The sequence below is a fragment of the Mauremys mutica genome, chromosome 2 (genome assembly GCF_020497125.1).
Source record: "Mauremys mutica isolate MM-2020 ecotype Southern chromosome 2, ASM2049712v1, whole genome shotgun sequence".
Classification (NCBI taxonomy): Eukaryota; Metazoa; Chordata; order Testudines; family Geoemydidae; genus Mauremys; species Mauremys mutica.
This window is the reverse complement of record NC_059073.1, coordinates 230,138,224-230,160,559: the sequence shown is the minus strand read 5'-3', so window position 1 is coordinate 230,160,559 and position 22,336 is coordinate 230,138,224. Positions and strand designations below refer to the sequence as shown.

Here is a 22,336-nt window from a genome sequence, read left to right as displayed (position 1 = left end):
GCTGTCCTTGGGAATAATTATCCCAAATCTATTTAGCAGTTTCTTTCTTCCATCAAAAACAACCTCTCTTTTTTTTGCATGTTTACTGATATTGCTTACCACAATACAGCTACAGCAATCTATAAAATCCTCACAAGGACCCTGGATTCAGTAACATGCTCAAGCAAGAGTTGATCGAGTATAATGGGTCGTAAGACTTAAGTACTTTGCTGAATTGAGGCCAAATACTTTTAAGGCATATCAAACAGTCTGTTTCTTTAGTAGAACTCTTACATTTTTAATTATTCTGATTAAATAATTTTTCCTGCAGGACTTGGATAAAATCAAGGGTATTGGTTTAGATTTTATCCAAGTTCTGGCCAATAGACATTTTAACCTGTGAGTAAAAATGACCGGCAAATACACTAAGGATTTGTGAAGTTTTGCCTAGACAATGGAGATACAGGGCAGGAAGTTGGGATGTAAATTGTCCATCTGGATAATGATGTTCCCTCTGAAGTTGTTACAAATGGTTACACTAGGGCTCTTTAAAATTTTTTTTAAAATGATGGGACATCATCCTCTGAAATCACAAGGACATGATTCCCCATGTGGAACTCATTTTTAGTTTTTGCTCTTCGGTTTAGTAGATTTAAATCTGTTCTTGCTCAGAACAGCTAAATTTAGTGAACTAGAATTTGGAAGGAAATTAGGATTACATTTTCCAGGTATAGTTGTATAATTCCATAGACTGAAAAAGGGCCATAGCATGGGTGTTGCTTCTGTGTTAAGCTATTAAAATTTAGATTTAGATTTTAAAAGCATTGTAACCATTTTATTTTTACATTTATCTACATCTAGAACCACAACAGCATATGATAAAATTGTAACTATTCCCCATCTCTGCTGTGTCCTCAATTGGGATTTCCATGAGATTCCTGTAGTCAGTCTTTAAAATACTATTAAAAAGTAGACACTTAAGAGGTGTGCAGACTCATCAAACGTGATTAGATCCATATTCTTACACATATCAGTGGGTTCCAGCACCCAATATGAATGTTAAGGGAAGTTATTTGTTCTGCCCCAAACACCACACCACAATGTGCTGATCTCACATCTTCATTGACTTAAAGCTTTGGTGTTTGGTGAAACCTACATAAAGTTTTCTTTGAGATAACTACAAGAGTGAAGCTAATTTATAAAGTCTATTGTCCTTAGATCTTCATCCCCTCCTTTCCTTGTCCAGGACCATATGAAAAAAAGAAAAGCACACCAGTTTAACTAGATCTATTTTAAAATCTAGTTAAACCAGTGCAAACACCTAGACGTGTACACATTTAAACTAAACTGATTAAGCAACTAGTTTAAATTGGTAAATCTTAAAAGTGGTCTCTTTAAATTAGGGGATTACATTAGTTTAAATCAGATATATTTTTAAAAATATATTTAGTTAGTTAAACTGGTGTGTTTTCCTCCCTTCTAATTAATAGAAAGGATTCACACTGGAGTCTAACATACGTCATGCGTCTGACAAAGTGGGTATTCACCCACGAAAGCTTATGCTCCAATACGTCTGTTAGTCTATAAGGTGCCACAGGACTCTTTGTTGCTTTTAACATACTATAGTTTAAGTTAAGAATCAGAGAGCTTGGCAGAAAATAAGGTTTTATTTTTGGCAGAGACACAGCTTCTGTTTTATGTGACTAATACCGAAGAGAAAGTCCATCATGATTATAGTCCATTTTTTCCATTACCACACACTTGTTATATGTAAGGAGTCTACAGCTCCAAGTCCCACAGAGAATGCTTTTGTTACTGCAGAACAATTCTATTTTATAGTTGAGCAGTAACAGGAGAGGATCTCTGCCAAGTTTTAAAATCACCTATATAAAATGCAAAGACCTGGATGCAGAGTTAAACACCTTTTACTTATCACAAACACATGTGATTCTCATTTTTCACTGCATTGTATGCAATGTTGGAATATCTTTTAATCCTAGATTTATTTGATATTCATGGGAAGAGCAAATCATGTGCTGAAGTTTGCCGAAGGCCTTTGATTTTGGCATAAGCTACCTTTAAGAGCCCTTTTCTCCTTTAATTATGGTCTAAATTAGATGAGACTTTCGGTACATTGGCATTTCTGAAAAAATACTTTATATCATGGAGCTTGGCAAAACACACAGGACAGGGTCAGATACATATATAAAAAAAGAATACAGAAAGGAGAACAGAAGGCGTTCTAAGGCCTAATCTACAGAAGTGTACTGTGCCAAATACCATTTGTTCTAGCTAAAACACATCCACACACAAAAGCAATTCAAACAGTTTAAAAATGTGTTAGATGCCATTTGGGGTAGACTAAACTTCAGCAGGGCTAAATACCGTTTCACTCTGAAGTATTTCAGTGCTAGAGTACATACACACTGGCTGAACAGTTCATCTAGTCCTCCTACTGCTGTCCCACAGTGCATCTGTGGCCTTCAAAATCTCCCAGAATGCCACTAGTGTTACTTGTGGAACAGTGCTAGCATGAATAGGGCAAACCTGCAAGTCTCCTTAACACAATTCAACATGCATAAGAGTGTGCCTCGCTGGAGTGCCCCCTGCTGGCTATAGGTAGCTCTGCAGTGTCCTGCCTTAGCTTCTTCTTCTGCTTAGGGTCCATTAAAAAGCCCATACCATCCAGATATTCAAAACAAACCCCATTTCTGGCAATCAATTTATTAAATCCTGCACAAAGTCTTTCAAAACCTCCAGTCTTCCCACAATTTCAAACTGGGCCCTGTCTTCCTGCTCTCCCAGTGTTTCTTGCCTGGAGTTTGACATTCTCTGCATTCTCCACAGATCTCCTTCTTGCTAGTGTCTTTACCCCTCTGACTCAGGGCCCTGTAAGAGCCTTCTTACTCCCTGCAATGTCTGTATGCATCTGCCGTCCCACCTGCAGCACCTTTTCTCTCCAGGCATGTCTACACTTCAATAAAACACCCACAGTTGGCTCGTACCCACAGACTTGGTCTCACAAGGTCATAAAATTACAGGGTCATAAAATTACATCCAGGCTCAGGCTGAAGCCTAGGCATAGGCTCCTCACCCCTAAAAGGGTCCCAGAGCCTGAGCCTGGACATCTACACTGTAATTTTATAGCCCCACCATCAGACCCCTGCAAGCCAGTCAGCTGACGCAGCCAGCCACAGGTGTTTTATTACAGTGTAGACATACCCTTCTTTATCTACCACAGGCCCGAATGGGTCACCTGACCCAATAATTGATGAGGAGGTGTCAATACCAAGAGAGGAAAAATTGCTTTTGTAGTGAGCCAGCCACTCCCAGTCCCAATTCAAGCCCAAAGTAATGGTGTTAAGTTTGCAAATGAATTGTAGCTCTGCAGTTTCTCTTTGAAGTCTGTTTTTGAAGTTTTTTTTATTGAAGGATGGCTACTTTTAAATCTGTTATTGAATGTCCAGGGAGATTGAAGTGTTCTCCTACTGGCTTTTGTATGTTACCATTCCTGATGTCTGATTTGTGTCCATTTATTCTTTGACATAGAGACTGTCTGGTTTGGCCAATGTACATAGCAGAGGGGCACTGCTGGCACGAGATGCCACATTTTTTCCACCCTTTTGTAAGGGAGGCCATGGCTGAGCAAGACATCCCAAGTCTTCTTCCAATTTCTTTGTAGCAGCCTCTGGTTTGATGTGTATGATCCCAGATAACTAAATTCACCTACTGCTGCTACAGCTTAACTATTAATCGTGATGTCTGCTTGCATTCTGTTGTTACTGATTGTGTCAATGTATATGCATTTCATTTTTGCCATTCAGGAATAGTCCACATTCCTCACTAACAGTTTTTACAGACTCCAGCATTTGTTGTATTACATCGATGGTTGCAGTAAAGAGTGTTATATCATCAGCATATCTGAGGTTGGTTAAGAAATGTCCACTAATGGAAATCCAGGGCTTGTATCTTAATAAATTTTCCATAAATGTTGAAAAGACTTGGGGACAGAATGCACACTTGTCTCAAACCCAGCGAAAAACCACTCACCATCACTCACTTCTGTTTCCACTATGGTCTGTTGTTGACAGTAGAGATTGAACTCATAAGATGCTCTGCATGTCTGCCAGTATCCTCCACAGATGGTCATGTCAAACACTTGGAAGTAGTCAATGAAACACAATCAGTGGATGATTATACTCACTGCATTTTTCAACTATATGACAGATATTTACGATCTGATCACATGTGCCTTGTCCGTCTCCGACACCAGCTTGTTGTGGTGGTAGTTCTGCTTCATTCAATCCTGGATTACGTAGAGTGGCATTTTATTTGCATTCGAGATCAGGGAGCTGGTATGATAATTGCTGCACTCTGTTATACCCACTTGTTTGGCAAGGGCAAAAATATTTCCTTTGTCCAGTGGTCTGGCCAATTTCTAGTCATCCATATGTCACTGGAAATTTTCCATGAGATCAACAGCATGGTCACCAATCACTTTTAACCCCTTTCCCAGGCTTCATTTTCATACCAGCATACCCCATTTCCTCTTACAGGATAGATGGCTCTGGCTCTATACTCTTTTCTGTAATCCTGTACCATAAATGGCTCTGATGAGGCATGCAGATTATTGTGCCAATCTCTATCTCCATTTGATATCACCTTCAGTAAGAACTCTGTCTTCATGGTCTTTTATTATGCTTGGTTTCAGGGAAAACTTTTTAGTAAGAAGTCTGACCACTGTGAACGTACCTTCTGTATTATTACTCTCTCTATAATTTCAAGTTCCTTGAATTTTGCCCTGATGCATTCATTCGTCTTGTCTAGTCTGCTTTTGAATCTGTCTGCTCAATGTCTTGTATTCTCTCCAACATTCTTTAGTCTCCAAGCCTCTCTCTTTCACTCTGCATTGTTTTTTTGACAACTCAAAACACCTTCTCTGTTAACCCTGGTGCAGTCCAACCCTGACTTTTCAAAATGTGTGCTTTGGTAGCTTTGAGCATGGTAGTTTTCATTTTATTCCAAAATTCATTCACATTGTTCTCCTCTTTCACTTATGAAAATGACTCAATCTTGATCTGTACAGAAGTCATGTTGTTTTTGCTGATTTTGGACAGGTCCAGATATTGTGGACCTGCTAAACATTTTATCTTTTTAAGTTGTAATTTTAGGTTTTCAGGGCTTCAGGATAATAGTTGATAACCTAATCTGCAGTCTGCACTTGGGAAAGTGTTTATTCATTGAATACAATCTCCAGTATCCCTGTATCACTACATAATCCATTTGGTTATTGGACATGCTGTCAGATGACCTCCATGCAGGGGCGGCTCTAGGCACCAGCAAAACAAGCTGGTGCCTAGGGCGGCAAAATGTAGGGGGGCGGGAGGCTGGGCCGGCGGACCTGCCGCAGTCATGCCTGCGGGAGGTCCACCGGAGCCCCGGGACGAGTGGACCTGCCGCAGGCATGACTGCGGAGGGGGCGCTCGTCCCGTGGCTCCGGTTAAGCTCCCGCAGGCATGCCTGCGGGAGCTTAACCGGAGCCGCGGGAAGAGAGGACCCGCCGCAGGACCGGGGAAGGGCGGCGCAGCGCACCGCGCTGCTTGGGGCAGCCTGATTTCTAGAGCCGCCCCTGCCTCCATGTAAATATACATCTAAGATGTTGGGTAAGATTGTGTTTGTAATGACCAGATGATTAGAGCAGCAGAATTCAACTAAACACCTTTTTCCTCTCATTTTGTAAATCCAGACCATTGTTTCCCATTACTACTTTATGAGTGCTTGCAGCTCCAACTTTCAGGTTCAGGTCTCCAATTACAAGGATGATGTCTTTGCGTGGCGTTTTAATGAGTCTTTCTTCAAACTGTTCATAGAACTCAACTGTGGTGGCTTGAGCTGCTTTCACAGGGGCATAAACCTGTATGATCTACTTATTAATTAGGTTTACTTTAAGTGAATCGTAATGATTCTATCTCTGATTGGATTACATCCAAGTACACACTTTGATCTCTCCTTGGATAAGATACACACAATCCTGAGTAGTACACCACATACCCACCCATTTCCATGAAATGAACCCTACCATTCCATCACAGCTTTGAGATTCCACATACATCGATCTTACTTATTTCCAATTCGTTGGTCACAAGGACAACCTTCCCTTCACACATACTCCTCACATTCCATGTTCTTACTGTGATGATTCATTTATGAAGGTTCAGATCATTCTTTTCCTTGGTGCAATTATCAGGCACCGTACTTCTCAAAGGATTTGGTGCAGCACCATTATAACTGCAACCACTACTCTTACTGGCTGGAACTTCCTCCCCCATATAATTTGTTGCACCTTCAGGTCTATGGGGTGGGGTGGTCTCACGTGGATCATGTTAACTTTGTTCTTCCATGATAGTTCCCATTGTAAAAAGTACAGCAGGTGGTTTCCCACTGCCTTCCCATCAGTTTGTGGTTGCCATGGGTTAAACTGTGGTTTAACCCTTCTACCTTTCAGTGACATTTCCTCCACCTGGGATGCCACTACTGTACTAAAATGCTCATTCATCCAAAGCCGTTGGCACTTCCTGAGGCTGTCAATCACAGGTGGTATCATCTATTGCCATTATAGTAGCAGGCTACTCTACAACCTGACCTGAAGGAACCTAAATATATAAGGTAATATCCTCAGCATAGTCAACAACTGCTTATATAGGGTCCATGTCTCAAGAGCTTCCTTTCCTTACCTGATAGAATTCACCAGCTTGGCGCACATAACCAGCCACCTCCTTGTCATGGGGATGGATCCTCCATATGAGTCTTTCAGCACTTTTGTATTCTTCCACCTTGCTCCATGGCACAGTAGGCAGAAAGCGTTCCGTCAGTGGAGCTGCTACTATGATATCAAGCTGCCCACTGTATAACAGAACCTGAAAGACGATGAAGCAGTCAATATTAAAGAAACTGTAAAGCTCACTTCAACAAAATTTAGCTCTGCAGTACTTTAGATTCAGCACATTAAGCCCTGGGTGGCCACATGAACCTCTGGAGTAGAGTAGTCTAAAATTTCAAAGACACAAACATGACTTAAAGCCATCTTAACCTCCCACAACTGGCCCCTGCCTGTGCTTTCTGGGCTGTGCAGAATTGCAGCCCTGTTCTCTCTCTTTTTCCAGGAGGAGATAAACACCACCATCAACATTGCAGTACCCATACTATGCCAAAACTGGTGTCAAAAAGATCTGAGAAATCCAGATATTGCAAGATTTGTTTTCGCACAACTGTCTCAAAAGTCTTCCAAGAGTCAATCAAAACTGAAGGCTCAGCTCCTTAAGAAGGCATATTGATAGCATGTTATTTGACTATGAATATTTATATCTGCTATATGTGCATTTTGTATTTTAAATTACTGAAAGCCAATGCAAAAGCTCAATCTTTGACTGAAGTTTAGAAAAGTAGACAGTCTGAGACAGCCAGGAATTAAGATCTCATTTAACATTCTCAAAACTGTAGCTGAATCAGGACTTTAATAAAAATCCTACCAGCCATTATAACAGAGCGGTAACAGTGATTAAGAATTACACATCATTTTCACAAGAATAGCAAAAAAATGATTTGACTTCATATAATACAAAGTAAGGTACATAAATATAGTAGTATATAAATAAAATCAGGATGAGAACTTAGTTAAAATATATGTTTAGTCTAAGATTTAGTGTTTCCTTAAAAATACTGCTTACATAAAAAGTTTGACATAATAAATGCCATTAACCCTTTTACATTGGGCCTGAGCATATGCAGAAAGTGAATCATGATGAGAGCACTACTAACCACAAGCAACAAACTATACATAGGTAGGTGTTCAAGCCAATGGATGTCTTCTGAGACTCTCTGATGGGGCAAAGTTTTTTTGGTGGGGAGGCTGACACACACGACAATATCCCAGGAAAACCTTATGGAATTAAATTAAACCTTCTTTAATTACATTTAATACCTCTGTGATCCATTGTATTGAAATGTAAATATTTTTGTACCATTGTGGGACTTCTTTAGGAGGAGGAAGGATTAATGCAATCTCCGGAAGATAATATGAACTTCAAAAGACTATGCTGAACAATGGTTGATCTTTTGGGAAAAAAAGTAAAGTGGAATTCCTAGGAAGTACTGGGGAGAACTGGACTGCAAACCTCCAAATACAAACAACTTTTGAAGTTTTGCTCTGAGGTGGGGGACCATTTGTCTGCTGATCATGGGTTATCAGAGGACAGTTCAATGACCTAATCTGGATTCTCCAGGGACCAACAGACAAGAAAGGACTTTTGAATAAATACCCTGAGTTTAAGCTGACTCAGGGACTTCTTCCTGACCCAGCAAATGGACGGGACCTTTGGTCCATGGAGGGAAAGGTTGGAAGGACTTGGCCTACTGACACCCCTTAGTACTGTGTGCTACTTCTAAGCTGAGGCTGTTATGAACTTATGACCATAGAAGAGACCTCTTTTGTAGGGTCTGAAGGACTAACCACTTTCCAGAGCCCATGTCGGAATTGGGGTGACCTCTAGTAAGCTTCTGAGAATGCATGTAGGCTCTTTTACTGTTGTTAATGTTTTATCTACAACGATTTTACCCTAAGAATAAATAAGCTTGCACAGAAAGAGCTACGTGGTAGCTTATAACTGTTGCAATTCTTCTATTATTACTCTCTGAAGAGAAGGCAAGAAAAGCCTGCTTAGACACCCTGTCTTTTGTTGGCAATAATACAATAAAGGCAGGGAACTGTTCAGACTGGAGATACCCGGGTCAGAAGGGAAAGAGATGCGTGTCTCCATCAAAGAAAGGTGGTGGCCAAGAGAGCTGGAAGCCTGGAAATAGATGCCCTTGCCGAACCATACAGGGGAATTAAGATACAGTGGCTCTGAACTGTCACAGAGGGATTCCAGGCTTTTTACTTTTCCACTTGCCAGAGTAAAGAAAATTGGTTGAATCCTCAAAGTAAATGTGCACATTACTTTAGGAAAGGTGTATTATCTGCATTTAAAAAAAAAAAAAGTTTCCTCACTCCAGAGTAGGGTTTCTTTATAAATCCCATATTTAAGTAGTATTTACATTTTGTATCAATCAGCATCTAACAGCAATCTGGTAGTGCTCAAACTAACAAAGACCTTTGTATGTCGAGAATATGAACACATTTCCTGTGTGCTATTTATTCCTTGTTACCAAAAATTTTGGTGAAGTTAAAAGCTTTTTTTTTTTATAAGGCTCATCCAAACTAGTTCAATAAAATAATTGCATTGTTTATATAAAGGAGCTTTGCCTCAAAGACCTCATGGCCACTGCAAAATCTTCTGCAGCTGTTATATTCACCAGTATGGGAACAATTATATCTGTGTTGTGCTCCCGAGTATAGGCTAGAACACAGAACAGTATTACACAGCCAAGATTATGCTTTAAACAACTCTGGTAAATCTTCTATAGAAATTCCACAAAGAGTATTTTAACACAGAAGTTACACACAGTCTAAACTAGCATTAACTTGTCCCATTGCTTGACAAATCTACTTCTAGGAGAGAAATAAAGTTTATATAGCTTTATCTACATAAAAACCCAGCAAAATGAACTTTTCTAGTACAAATACCAAGTCTTTAGACTGACTACAAAACATTACTTAAAATGACTAGAAGAATCATTGAGAAATGCCAAGTTACTCTATATAAAGAAATAACTTGCAAGAAAGGGAAGACTAATTGCTACTTTTATGTGTAGTCCCTAATATAGTAAGATTGCTTATGATTTTTTCCCCCAAGAGAAACACAATCTCTTTCTAATGTTATGGTGGCAACCAGATTAAAGAGCAATCAATACAAGTGATGCTGAGGCAAAACCACAGAGGAGAAAAAACTTTTCTCTATACCTAATGACACTTAATTCATAGGAGGTTATAGATTGCTTTTTAAATGCTTGCTTTTTACCACAATTTCACTCCTCTAAAATGTTATTATAATTTCTCCTTTTGCTCTTTCCTTATGTTTCTCGGAATTGGTTACCAGTGATTATTAGTCCCAGTAAATTGGGCCCAATTACACAAACAAGTACTAGGCTAGATAGTTAGGTGTTGAGCCACAGAAACTCCATCAGCTTCCCAAATGAGAAATTCAGAAGACAGTTTAATGGTGGTAGAGATATGCCAGATCCAGCACTATGGCCCTGCCCCGTCTCAGCCTTACAATTTTTCCTGCATCGCTAGCTGTTTAGGGCATATAGTGTCCAGTGAGTTTGACTCTGTAGAGACTGTTGAGAGTCCATTAAAGTCCTCCATGTGAAAATCAGCTGTGAGGCAGACTGGCAAGATGTCAAGATAGTCTTCCACAGTTTACAGAAATAAAGTCTGATTGAAGACATGTTCAGATTGCACCCTGACTGATGCCAGGTACTTAATGTTAAATACATCTAGGAGTTTGGCTAGCTGAAACAAGTGAGATTTATTCCAGACTTTTGCAATAGAAACTTACTCTGTGGCCACAGAATCAAGGAAGAAATGTCTAATCAAAGGCCCGTGATCCTCTCTTTCTAGGAACAGAAAACTGTTTAGATCCGCTCACAAAGTTTTCCCCAAAGTTGTTCCATTGGTGGGTGCAATAGAGAGGAAATGCAGCATTTGTCCTCACCCAAGCAGAAAAGCAAATGGTTTGGCTCCCAAACTACTGGAGGATCCAGTGTCACAATACTCAGATTTTTTTCTTAAAGCACCAGCTCCTGGAATCATGAGAATCACAGCATCCATTTAAAAAAGTTCCTAGCCTCACGTTTGCAAAGAAAAGCTTGAAAATTAATTTTAAAGGCTCAGACACAAGAGGCAAATAAAAAGAGCGATGAGTTTATTTTGTTTTAGAAAGTCTCATGACTTTTAAACCAATCATGATATTTTGAATGCTTGATGGTGTACACCTTGGGGATCCACAGGAGCATGGGTGGCAGGTATAATAGGAGCCATTGCCACAGGCCGGCCAGAGCTGAGCCTGCTCAGAGCTGGTGCTCGGCCCAGGGCTCAGGTTGGCCGGCCAGATGGGGCCGGCTCAGGACTGAGGCCAGCCCAGGGCTCCTCTGGCAGCGTGGGGTGGGAAGTGGAGAGGCGAAAGGCGTCTCAGGGTTCCAGCTGGCCTGGGGCTTCTCCAGCTGCAGTGGCCTCAGGGCTCTGGCTGCAGGGGACGGGGCCTTGTGCGGAAGGGCAGGGCTATGGGGTTAGCCTCCCCGAAGGGGAGGTCCACCCACCGTCCATACACAGGAGGCTGGGATTATCAATTAAGGCTGTATTAACTTTGTACTGTGCTCTCCATAAAGTGTAGGACAGAGATTAGGGGAGGGGAGAGGGCCCTTGCCAGTATACATTTTTCACTTACTTTAAAAATGAGGGTGATAGAAAAACTTCACTGAGTGATTTTACCTTGAATAAAATGACAGACTAAATTTTAGACTGTAAAATTGCAGAAAATGTAATCTGTACCTTCCAACAATATACAGCTTTCTCTTCTTTAAACATATGCAATGAAATTTTAAAACTTCTTAACCACTGGAATAAATAGCAATTTAGTCATCAAAACTGAACGGCATGATTTCATCTCAATTCTAAACATGGTTGGCAACAGAAAAACATTATATTCCCTTCTAATTTTTAGCCTTGGGGATAGGGCTGCCAACCCTCCAGGATTGTCCTGGTGTCTCCAGGAATTAAAGATTATAGCATGTGATTAAATCTCCAGGAATTTGTCCAACCAAAGTTGGCAACCCTACTTGAGGCAGAGGCAGGTAATTGGCCAAACCATGTTGAATACAAGTCACATCTTCCTGAATACTCCCAATTACAAAGTTATTGAAACAGCTGGAAGTTGTTTCAGGCTCACTGTTGAATGCAGAGAAAGTTGTGCTTTGCGAATCAGTCTTATTTTCTTTGTTTTTTTAAACTAGTTCCATTGCCATAGCTTGTCCTATTTACAGGACATCATAATACTTTGCAGACAAACTTGTGCTCCTTTCCCAATGATCTAGTGACCTTACTCTCTAATATTTTGTGGTTTCCTGTTTGGGGAAATGATTCAACAGCAGCCTAAGCTGTTTCAGGCTGTGGAATGATCCCAATTGGCTGCTATCTATCTCCATTTTGAACACGTTCATATTCACCAACCAAAATGGTCAATAGATGTCAAGTTAGTGAAACATCTGCAAGGAAGTGCTGCATACTTATTCATTCGACTACTGGAGAGTCCTAACTCACAGCTATCGTAACATGTAGTAGTTTCTGCTTTGTGCAATTTGGTGCATTATGGTTGTTTGCCTTCATACAATGTTGAATTTTGTCAAATTGTATAAGCAAATATTCCAAAAATCCTTCCTTACAGAATTAAGTTAAAGCCAAAGAAGACTCCAAGGACACAAGTTACTCTAAATTAGCTTTCAAGAAGTAACAGTAAACTGCATTTAGATAAATGAGTTTTTATAGCTCAGATTTTGACTGATCATGAACAAACAAATGCTAAGACAAAGCCAGTCCCATTGACTTAGGGTGATCAGATGTCCCGATTTTATAGGGACAGTCCTGATTTTGGGGTCTTTTTTTTATATAGGCTCCTATTACACCCACACATCCCCTGTCCTGATTTTTCACATTTGCTGTCTGGTCACCCTACATAGATTGGACTTTTCATTCACCTTATACTTTTTGTAGTTGCACTGCAGAAGAAGCAGATTCTCAATACACTGGGTTGTAAAATCCAGGAACCTGAGTCATCATAGCCTACTTTTAACAAGTTGCGATGGAAAACTACTACACATTAGTGAATACACTTAGTCACTTGCAACACTTTTTGGTTACTTTTAGACTACTGCTTCCTTCTGTAGAAGTAGTAGTTGGTAGGAGTTTTTTAACACTTTTTTTTGTTGAAACTTTTAACGAGAAAGGGTTGGTTTTGATGAATTTCTCAACTTGAAAATGTTGACAACATTTAGAAGTTTTTGAAACATCTCATTTTCACATTTTCTAAATGAAAAAATTCATTTTTCTAGTTCAAAACAACTTCAAATTTTTAGCTAATACTATTACAATTTTTAAAAAATTAAATGGTCAAAATCTAAATAAAACATTTTTTAATTATTGAAATGAAACCTTTTGACTGGCAAAACCAAAATTGTTGTTTTAGATTTTCACAAACTGAAAATCTGAGATTTCAACTTTTCATCCCAATTCAGGATGGGAAAATATTTCAAGGTCTAAAATTTTTGTGGGATGGGAAAACCATTTTGCACCTTCTTCTAGTGAGATGAGCATGATGGGTAAAAAGTAGCTCTGAATAAGGCTTTCCCCTTCCATCAAGCCTCCAGGTGGTTTGCTTTTTTTTGCAACAGCATTACACTGTTTAGCTTGTGATCCACTATGACCCCCAGATCCCTTTCCGCAGTACTCCTTCCTAGGCAGTCATTTCCCATTTTGTATGTGTGCAACTGATTGTTCCTTCTTAAGTGGAGTACTTTGCATTTGCCCTTATTGAATTTCGTCCTCTTTACTTTAGACGATTTCTCCAGTTTGTCCAGATCATTTTGAATTTTAATCCTATCCCCCAAAGCACTTGCAACCCCTCCCAGCTTGGTATCGTCTGCAAACAATATAAGTGTACTCTGTATGCCATTATCTAAATCATTGATGAAGATATTGAACAGAACCAGACCCAGGACCGATCCCTGTGGGACCCCCACTTGTTTTGCCCTTCCAGCATGACTGTGAACCACTGATTACTACTCTCTGGGAACGATTTTACAACCAGTTATGCACCCACCTTATAGTAGCTCCATCTAAGGAAGACTGGATGCAGTGTCTCCTGAGAGAAGCCATGGGCTGCAAGCTCTGCTTATGCTTCCTCTAGAACAGGGGTGGGAAAACTTTTTGGCTCAAGGGCCACATCTGGGTATGGAAACTGTATGGCGGGCTATGAATGCTCAAGAAATTGGGGGTTGGGGTGTGGGCTCCGGCTGGGGGTGTGGGCTCTGGGGTGGGGCCAGAAATGAGGAGTTTGGGGTGTGGAAGGGGGCTCCAGGCTGGGACTAAGGGGTTCAGAGGGCAGGAGGGGGGATCAGGGCTGCGGCAGGGGGTTGGGGCGTGGGAGGGGGTCAAGGGTGCAGGCTCTGGGCAGTGCTCACCTCAAGCAGCTCCCAGAAGCAGCAGCACGTTTCCCTCTCCGGCTTCTTTGCGGAGGCGCAGCCAGGCGGCTCTGCATGCTGCCCTGTCCACAGACGCTTGGGACGGGGGCAGCGTGTGAAGCCCCCTGGCTGACCCTACATGTAGGAGCCAGAGGGTGGACATGCTGCTGCTTCCGGGAGCCACACAGAGTGGGGCAAGCCCCTGACCCTGCTCCCTGGCTGGAGCGCCAGAGCAGGGCACTCCCCGGACCCCACTCCCCAGCAGAAGCTCGAGGGCCAGATTAAAACATCTGGAGGGCCGGATGTGGCCCCAGACTGTAGTTTATCCACCCCTGCTCTAGGAAAACAAAGGTCACTTTCCCAATACTCCTGCTGCTCTCCACTGGTTTGGGGAAAGAGAGCCAAGATCAGTCTACTCTAGAGAATTTGGTATAATCATGCCCATGCTTCTGAAGCCCTAAATCCAGCTGTCTCCACATTATCTGCTGCCAATGCCCCTTCATGTGAGTAACTAGGCAGAGTACACTCCTATTTCTTCTCTGGATAAGAAGAAATTCAGCTGCCTGTGAACGTAAATACTGATGCAGATACACACCACACATTACCAGTTCCTCAGAGGCATTTGAAGACGAACAGAAAACAAAAACCTATGAAGAGGGTGAAAGTCCTCTATTGTCTGAATGAACAGGCTGAAGAATCACAGGAATGGAGGGACATTTGTTATTTGTATTATGGTAGTGCTAGTAAAAGTCAGCCCCTGCCACAAAGAACTTACAATCTGAATAGACCAGACAGCCAAAGGGTGGGAGGGAAAACAGAGGCACAGGGAAGGGTAGGAGGGAAAACCAACACAGACCTGCTGAGCGATCTTGGGCAAGAGAGAGGAACAGAATGCAAGTGTCTTGGCACCCAGTCCAGGGCTCTATACAACAAACCACAGGGCATCTCATACTCCTTATATTAACAAATAAGCTAGTTCAAGAAAAACAGAAAGAAGCAAAACAAATAATTCCCCCAACCCTTTTTCTCCTTTGAGGAAAAGAGATATTTCTACAGTTTTGACTGGACTTTCTCTGCCCTGCTGGTTGGCTTTTTGCTCCGATCCTCATAACCCCCTCTCTCTTCATAGTCCCTCAATCGCAGCTTCATTCCATACCTACTCCTTACCCTCTTCTCCCCTGCTCTGTCTCCCAGACCCCCCACACCCTTCACTGTTCCCTCTCTCTTCCCTTTTCTTTCCATTTAACTTAGCCCCTCCTAAGTAAATCCATCAATAAAAAAAATCATGGCATTAACATGCCATTTGCCATCATCACGTAGTTCATTCTGCTTGTGTGTTATACCTAGTTCCCCACCCTGCGGCTGTCTTGTTCATTTCGATTATCAGCTGTTTGGGGCAGGGACTACTCTGTGTTTGTGCAGTGCCTAGCACAATGGGCCCTGTTCTTGGTTGGCCCTTAGGCACTACTGTAATAAACATGATCAATCAATCAGTGAAAAATAGTACAATCAAAGCTCACTTTCTGCTTATATTTGGATACACAAACTGATACAGAGGCAGTGTCCTAACTATTAAAAGTAATATTGAGTAATACCAGTCTCATGAAAGTTATGCAAGAGTGCTGCAGTGTGATTGTTTTCTCTAATGTACATTAAAAAAAACCCATCTTTTATTTTAAACACAAATTGATTTAAGTATTTACAGCTCCATTCACAATGTTCTCTCTTGACCTGGAACAATATTTTCAAAGAGGAAGAAAGAGGTTTTCATACAAGACTCTCTTAAATGAGAAGAGAAGTTTAGGCTTGAAATTAGACGAAGGTTTCTAACCATCAGGGGAGTGAAATTCTGGAACAGCCTACCGAGGGAAACAGTGGGGGCGAAGGACCTCTCTGGCTTTAAGATTAAGCTTGATAAGTTTATGGAGGGAATGGTTTGATAGGATAACGTGATTTAGTCAATAGGTCAATAAAGTGCGACCACTGGTAATTAGTACCGAGGGTCAACGTTGGGATATTGAAAATCTTTTTCCTGAGTGTCTGGCTGGAGAGTCTTGCCCGCATGCTCGGGGTTCAACTGATCGCCATATTTGGGGTCGGGAAGGAATTTTCCTCCAGGGTAGATTGGCAGTGGCCCTGGAGGTTTTTCGCCTTCCTCCGCAGCATGGGGCAGGGGTCGCTTGCTGGAGGATTATCTGCTACTTGAAGTCTTTAAATCAGGATTTGGGGACTTCAACAGCTGAGTCAAGGGAGAGAATTATTTCAGGAGTGGGTGGGTCAGCTTTTGTGGCCTGCATCTTGCGGGAGGTCAGACTAGATGATCATAATGGTACCTTCTGATCTTAAGTTCTAGGATTCTATGATTCTATGAAATGGAGGGAACTCCCACACAAAACAGAACTTCACAGTTAAGATTTTTTAATCAAATAAATAGGCTGTGGTCTCACAGAATTTCAAAAAAAATGAACCCACAATATTTGTATATACTTTGGAGCAGTTAAATTTGGTTTTAGCTAATGTACTGATAGTTAAAATAAGATGCACAAGTGCACCAAATGTGTGGAGTGGGATGTCATAACGGCTTAACTAACTGGAAGAAAGAACCTGTTTCCAAATTGTTGCCCAATGACAGGAATACAAAACAGAATTCCAGAACAGAGTGACAAGTTTAAAGGAAAATGTTCAGTCCCAGGAAATGTACAGTCCCAGTCTGTTGCACATCAGGGGGTTATTGTCTCTCTAAAAGTAATGAGCAAGGTTGCTGTGAAACACCTTTAACATTTGGAAGTTTATACAGAAAGAATGGCAATAAAAGAAGGAAAAAGCTTCAAGTAGTGGCTGTAAAGGTGGTTTCACTGATCTGGCATCGGGCACATCAGCTGAATTTTCCCTCAGGCTTGTAAGCTGCTGTGGGACTTTGACTCTGCAGTCTAACAAAGTGCCGCCCAGAGGGGGGAGCAAGAGGGGCAATTTGCCCCAGGCCCCGGGCCCCACAGGGGCCCCCACCAGAGTTTTTCGGGGCCCCTGGAGCGGGGTCCTTCACTCGCTCCGGGGGGCCCGGAAAACTCTTGCGGGGCCGGGCCCAGGAGCTTCTTCTGCTCCCGGTCTTCGCCGGCGGCGGGTCCTTCCGCTCTGGGGCGGAAGGACCCCCCGCTGGCGAATTACCGCCGAAGACGGAGCGGGACCCGCCGCCGAGTTCAGCTCGGTCTTCGGCGGTAATTCGGCGGCGGGGGGCCCTTCCCTTCCGGGACCCGCCGCCGAAGTGCCCCGAAGACCCGTGGCGGGCGCCCCCCTCCGCCGAATTACTGCCGAAGACCCGGCTGCGCTTTGGCGGCGGGTCCCGCTTCAGCGGTAATTCGGCGGCGGGGGGGGGGCCGCCGTGGGTCTTCGGGGCACTTCGGCGGCGGGTCCCGGAACGGAAGGGCCCCCCGCCGCCGAACACCCCGGGTCCCCGGAATCCTCTGGGCAGCCCTGGTCTAACACAAAAGTCCACCCCATCCAAATAAAACACACACAGTCCTTCTGTTACCTGGGGTTTTCAGAACCCACAGAAGGGGTAACATAACTATTTCACTCCAGGCGGTGTCAGGAATAAATCAATAGGAACACAGCAAGTCCGTCTGATAAGATTAATGCAAATAAGCGTGCTCTTATTTAACACTGCAGTTTATTAGATTTAAGCACACACAGATATAAGCAAGGTTTAGAACATCCCAGATACTTACCTAACATCTGGAACGGTATTGAGTAATTAACAGTGGCCAGTTGCTCATTCACCGGGGAGAAAATGTGTCAAGAAAAACCTCTCTCAAGTTGGCTCCAGAGGACTGCTCCAAAGTACACCCCATTAACGAATCTTTTATAATTAACTTCTACAAAACACATAGGCCATAATGACCCCCTACTGGATCATCACTTTTCTAACTTTCAATAAACTTTTAATATCAGAGTTGTCTAGATTCAAGGTTTTCCAACCACCAAGGTTTTCAGTCTCAGTTGTTTACTTATCTGTCCCCTCCTCCCATTCTGATAGCTGAAACTGTCAGCTAGATATGATCTTGCTTCTAAAAGCCTGTCTCCAAATTAACCCTTAACTATGTGGTGTTCTATTTCATTAATTCATGGTGGCTAAGTGCACATAATATGGTTGCAATTGGCTTGATCATATTCTGGAGTACATGCACCTCAAATCCAGGGTAACACTTCCACCCAGCTTCTTTTGCTGGGTCTCAGACCACTCCTGGAGGTCTGTCTTCCCCATTCTCCAGGGAGAAATAATCTTCACCTTCCCAGGAGGCTCAATATAGTTTGTAAGTTACTGCACTGATGCAGGGTGCCTGTAGTACCTTTCTCTCCATAACTATCATTAGCCATGCCTGGGTTCAATTGTTCCTTGGCAATGCCCAATGTCCCATCAGTTCCTTTGTCCTGATGATGCAAGCCACAAAGCTCGCTCTGTCCCTCCTGGCTGTTTCTCCAGCTCCCTTAATGGAGCTCCAACCCAGGCCTCCTGCTTGGCCTCTTTGCAATTTTGTCAACGCTCATGATTTCTTCAGGAATCACGGGATTTTGGCCAGTGATGGGGCCAGATGCAAGAAGCATCCGCTCTCTCACAAATTTCAGCTTTACCTTGGGGAAAAGCCTCCTCTGACTGGCTGCCTTCCCCACTACCCTGCCTCCTGGGGAAGAGCAGCTAATCAAGGCTGCTGAAAGAAGCAGGCAAAGCTCACTCCTTTCTCCTCAGGAGCAGACATCATTGTCACATGAGGGGAGGGGAAACAGGGAGCAGAAGCTTTAAAGCAGCCCCAGGCAGCTCTACTCCCTTCACTTCTCTCCCCCTCTTCCCCCATCCCTGCAACACCTGGCCAGGGAAGGCGCAAGGGGGAGGGGGAAGATGCCCTGCTGCTGCAGGAGGAATAGAGGTGAGGCTGGGAGGTCAGAACTGATGGGGGACTGGGCAGAATTAACTGCATTGATAAATGTGTGAGTGTTGACACACACATGGTAAGGGGAGTTCAAAAATAAAAAAGACAGGTGAAAACCACAATATAATCTTTTTTAAAAAATAGTCTCATGATTTTATGGGGTCTGACTCATCATTTTTGAACCTTTGGAATTGGCAATAGTGCCTGGAGCTCCTCCCAACTAAATGCTTGTCAGCTCTCCTAGACTCTCACTCTAGCCAACCATAGAGATATGCCCAGCACTTCCTGCTCCACGCTGGCTATACTACTAACTACCCCAACAGGCTTGCCTTCTACACTGGGGTCCTGTCACACAGGATTATCACCTACCTCTCTCCCCTCTGATTTCCCACCTGGTGTCACTTCCAACTTGGTTACATGATCCTTCTAGAGATGCACAAGTCCCAGAATGTCTGTTCCTAAGGGGAGAGAACCTTGGAAAAGGCTGGCTGGACCCAGACCACAACTAACCTTGGGAGACCGAATGCCCTATTAGTGTCCAAAACTAATCAAATAGTAGAAGCAGTGTAAACAGTCTCGAGCTAGTTCTTCATTCCCACTACTGACAGGGGAAAGAGCACCTCCTTTCACTCAACCTTTCCTGCCCCTCTATAGCCAACATATTAAGAATGACCAGCTTTGGAAGGAGTGTAATAATAGATGGGGGAAGGTAGGGCATAGGAGGGAGTGAAGAAGGCAATCTTGAAAGTACGTTCTTTCTCCCTGACAGTACATAAGAAAAATTAAATGTGGGTTGTCTCTGGAGAGACACCAGTCTATTGTGAGTGGACCCAACTGTGAGATCCCACATACTTCTAAACCCCACTACGTTCAGATAGTGACTGGTCATTGTTCCTAGGTCTATATCTCTCAGGTACACACCCAGGTGCAGACTCCATGTTTGACAGGACCCTGAAGTCCAGCCACTTTAGATCTTGGAACCAGCGTCTCAGCCCTCGAGCCCCCAGTTGCTTGGACTCTGGAGAAATGTGTCTATATGGCCATCAAAGCTCTAGTTTATAGGTCAACACTTCAGGAACAATGTGGCAGGAAAACAAGGAACATAGGCTTAGATAGGACAGACACCATAATCATTCTTATGGCTCTTCTCTGAATCCTCTCCTATTTATCTAGATCCTTTTGGAATTAAGAATAAGAGGATTAGAAAATACGTCGTATAGAGATGGACTCAAGGAGCTCAATCTATTTAGCTTATTAAAAGAGAAGATTAAGGGGTGACCAAAGTGACTACATGGGAACAGAAATATGGTAATAGAGCAGGGGTGGGCAAACATTTTGGGCTGAGGGCCACATCTGGGTGGGGAAATTGTATGCAGGGCTGGGGCAGGGAGTTGGCGTGCAGGAGGGAGTGTGGGGTGTGGGAGGAGGGCTCAGGGCAAGGGATTGGGGCAGAGGAGGGTGCAGTGTGTATGAGGGGGCTCAGGGCAGGGGGTTGGGGTGCAAGAGGAGTGCGGGATGCAGCAGGGAACTCAGGGCAGGGGGTTGGGGTGCACAGAGGTGCAGGCAGGGGGGCCAGGTTCAGGAAGGGTTCGGGCGCTGGCCCAGCGCCGCTTACCTAAAGTGGCTCTGGGGTGGCAGCGGTGCGCACCAGGGCCAGGGCAGGCTCCCTGCATGCCTGCCCTGTCCCCGGCCCCACGCCTCTCCAGGAAGCACTGCGGCCCCCGGGGTAGGGGGAGAGGGCTCCACGTGCACTGCCCTTGCCTCCCCCAAAGCTCCCATTGGCCACAGTTCCCCATTCCCGGCCAATGGGAGCTGTGGGAGACGGTGCCTGGAGGCAAGGGCAATGCACAGAGCCCTCTCCCCTCCCCCCCTGGGGGCCGCAGGGACGTGGTGCCGGCTGCTTCTGAGAGCAGCACGGAGAGCAATCCCGTGGGCCGGATCCAAAGGGGCCAGATCCAGCCCGTGGGCCATAGTTTGCCCACCCCTGTAATAGAGGGCTCTGCAATCTAGCAGGCAAAGGTATAACAAGATCCAATGGCTGGAAGTTGAAGCTAGACAAATTCAGACTCAAAATAAGGCACAAGGGTTTAACAATGAGGGTAATTAACCACTGGAATAACCTACCAAGGGTTGTGGTGGATTCTGCAACCCTGAAAATTTTAAAAAAATTGTTTTTAAAAAAATAAGATACCCTTTAGATCAAATAGACATTAGTTCAGGGAAGTCCTATGGCCAGACTAGATGACCATAATAGTCTCTTATGGTCCTATAATTTATTCATCTTTAAGTACACTACAGAGTTACAAATCTTGGTAAAACAAAATCCCAAATGCAGCCTTTGCTCCACCTCCATGTTCCATCTGATCTCACCCTACTGTTAGTCCTGGGTTTGTTCAGTGTCCTTACGCCAGGCAGCCTGCATTCCTTAGTTCTAGCTTCTTGCATGTGGTGGTGGTTAGCCCCCTTGCTTAGAGAACCAACCGCCTTTTAAAACAGTCTCTTTCACCATTTTGCTCATGTGCTTCAGATGGGGGAGTTATGGGCTCCAGCCACACTCCCCCCCCTTCAGTTTCTGTGTAGAATCATTCAAAGTCAATGGCCCTACCAGTAGAAAATGCATAATTCCAATTGGGGAGAGTCATTAACATCTATGGTGGCTCTGTCATCGGTTCTCAGACAGTCTTTCCACTTAGGTATTAAGCTGTTACAAAATGGATGCTCTAATCCATAAAGGAGGTTACAGTACAAAGCAGAACCCCTTGGGGGGGGGGGGAAGAGGGTTCATCCAAATAATATGGAGTTTATAGTTTGACCCAGACATATCCCCATGGTGTCACAGGAGTTAACTGTTTTTTTGGTAAAATAATTAATGCAAGGAAGAGGCAGCATCTTCAGATTTTCCATTCACAAAGCAAGGCCTAACAGTAATCAGCTGCAGAATGCTCAATAAGTAAACATGGAACCATGATGGGACCCCACCCATTACAAAATGGGTCCAAAAAGAACATTTTAGTTTTATTAAAAAATGGGTCTCTGAAAGACTATCATTCTTCTCCCTCGTTATGTTAAATGGTCCCCTCTCCACTCCACGCCTCCTTTTGTTGAGGATTATAACAAGCAATGAAATAAATAGGTCTGAAAGAAGATTTTTGACCTCTAGTACCTGATAAATTAATGCAAATTAACAACTAATTTGTGATTAACTGCAAAAACAGAGCAGAACATTTGTATTCCTGTGCAAAGCTACACAGGAAAACAAT

The 22,336-nt window shown here is 43.3% G+C and overlaps 1 protein-coding gene across 4 annotated transcripts in view; it reads right to left on the bottom strand.

The window, feature by feature from the left end:
* CPVL (carboxypeptidase vitellogenic like) overlaps positions 1-22,336 on the bottom strand; it is a 97,957-nt gene that overhangs the window by 9,679 nt on the left and 65,942 nt on the right. For all 4 annotated transcript variants that reach the window (XM_045007580.1, XM_045007581.1, XM_045007582.1 and 1 more), the window contains one exon: positions 6,714-6,896. In XM_045007580.1, coding sequence (XP_044863515.1) covers positions 6,714-6,896 — 183 coding nt within the window. The remainder of the gene's footprint in view (positions 1-6,713; positions 6,897-22,336) is intronic.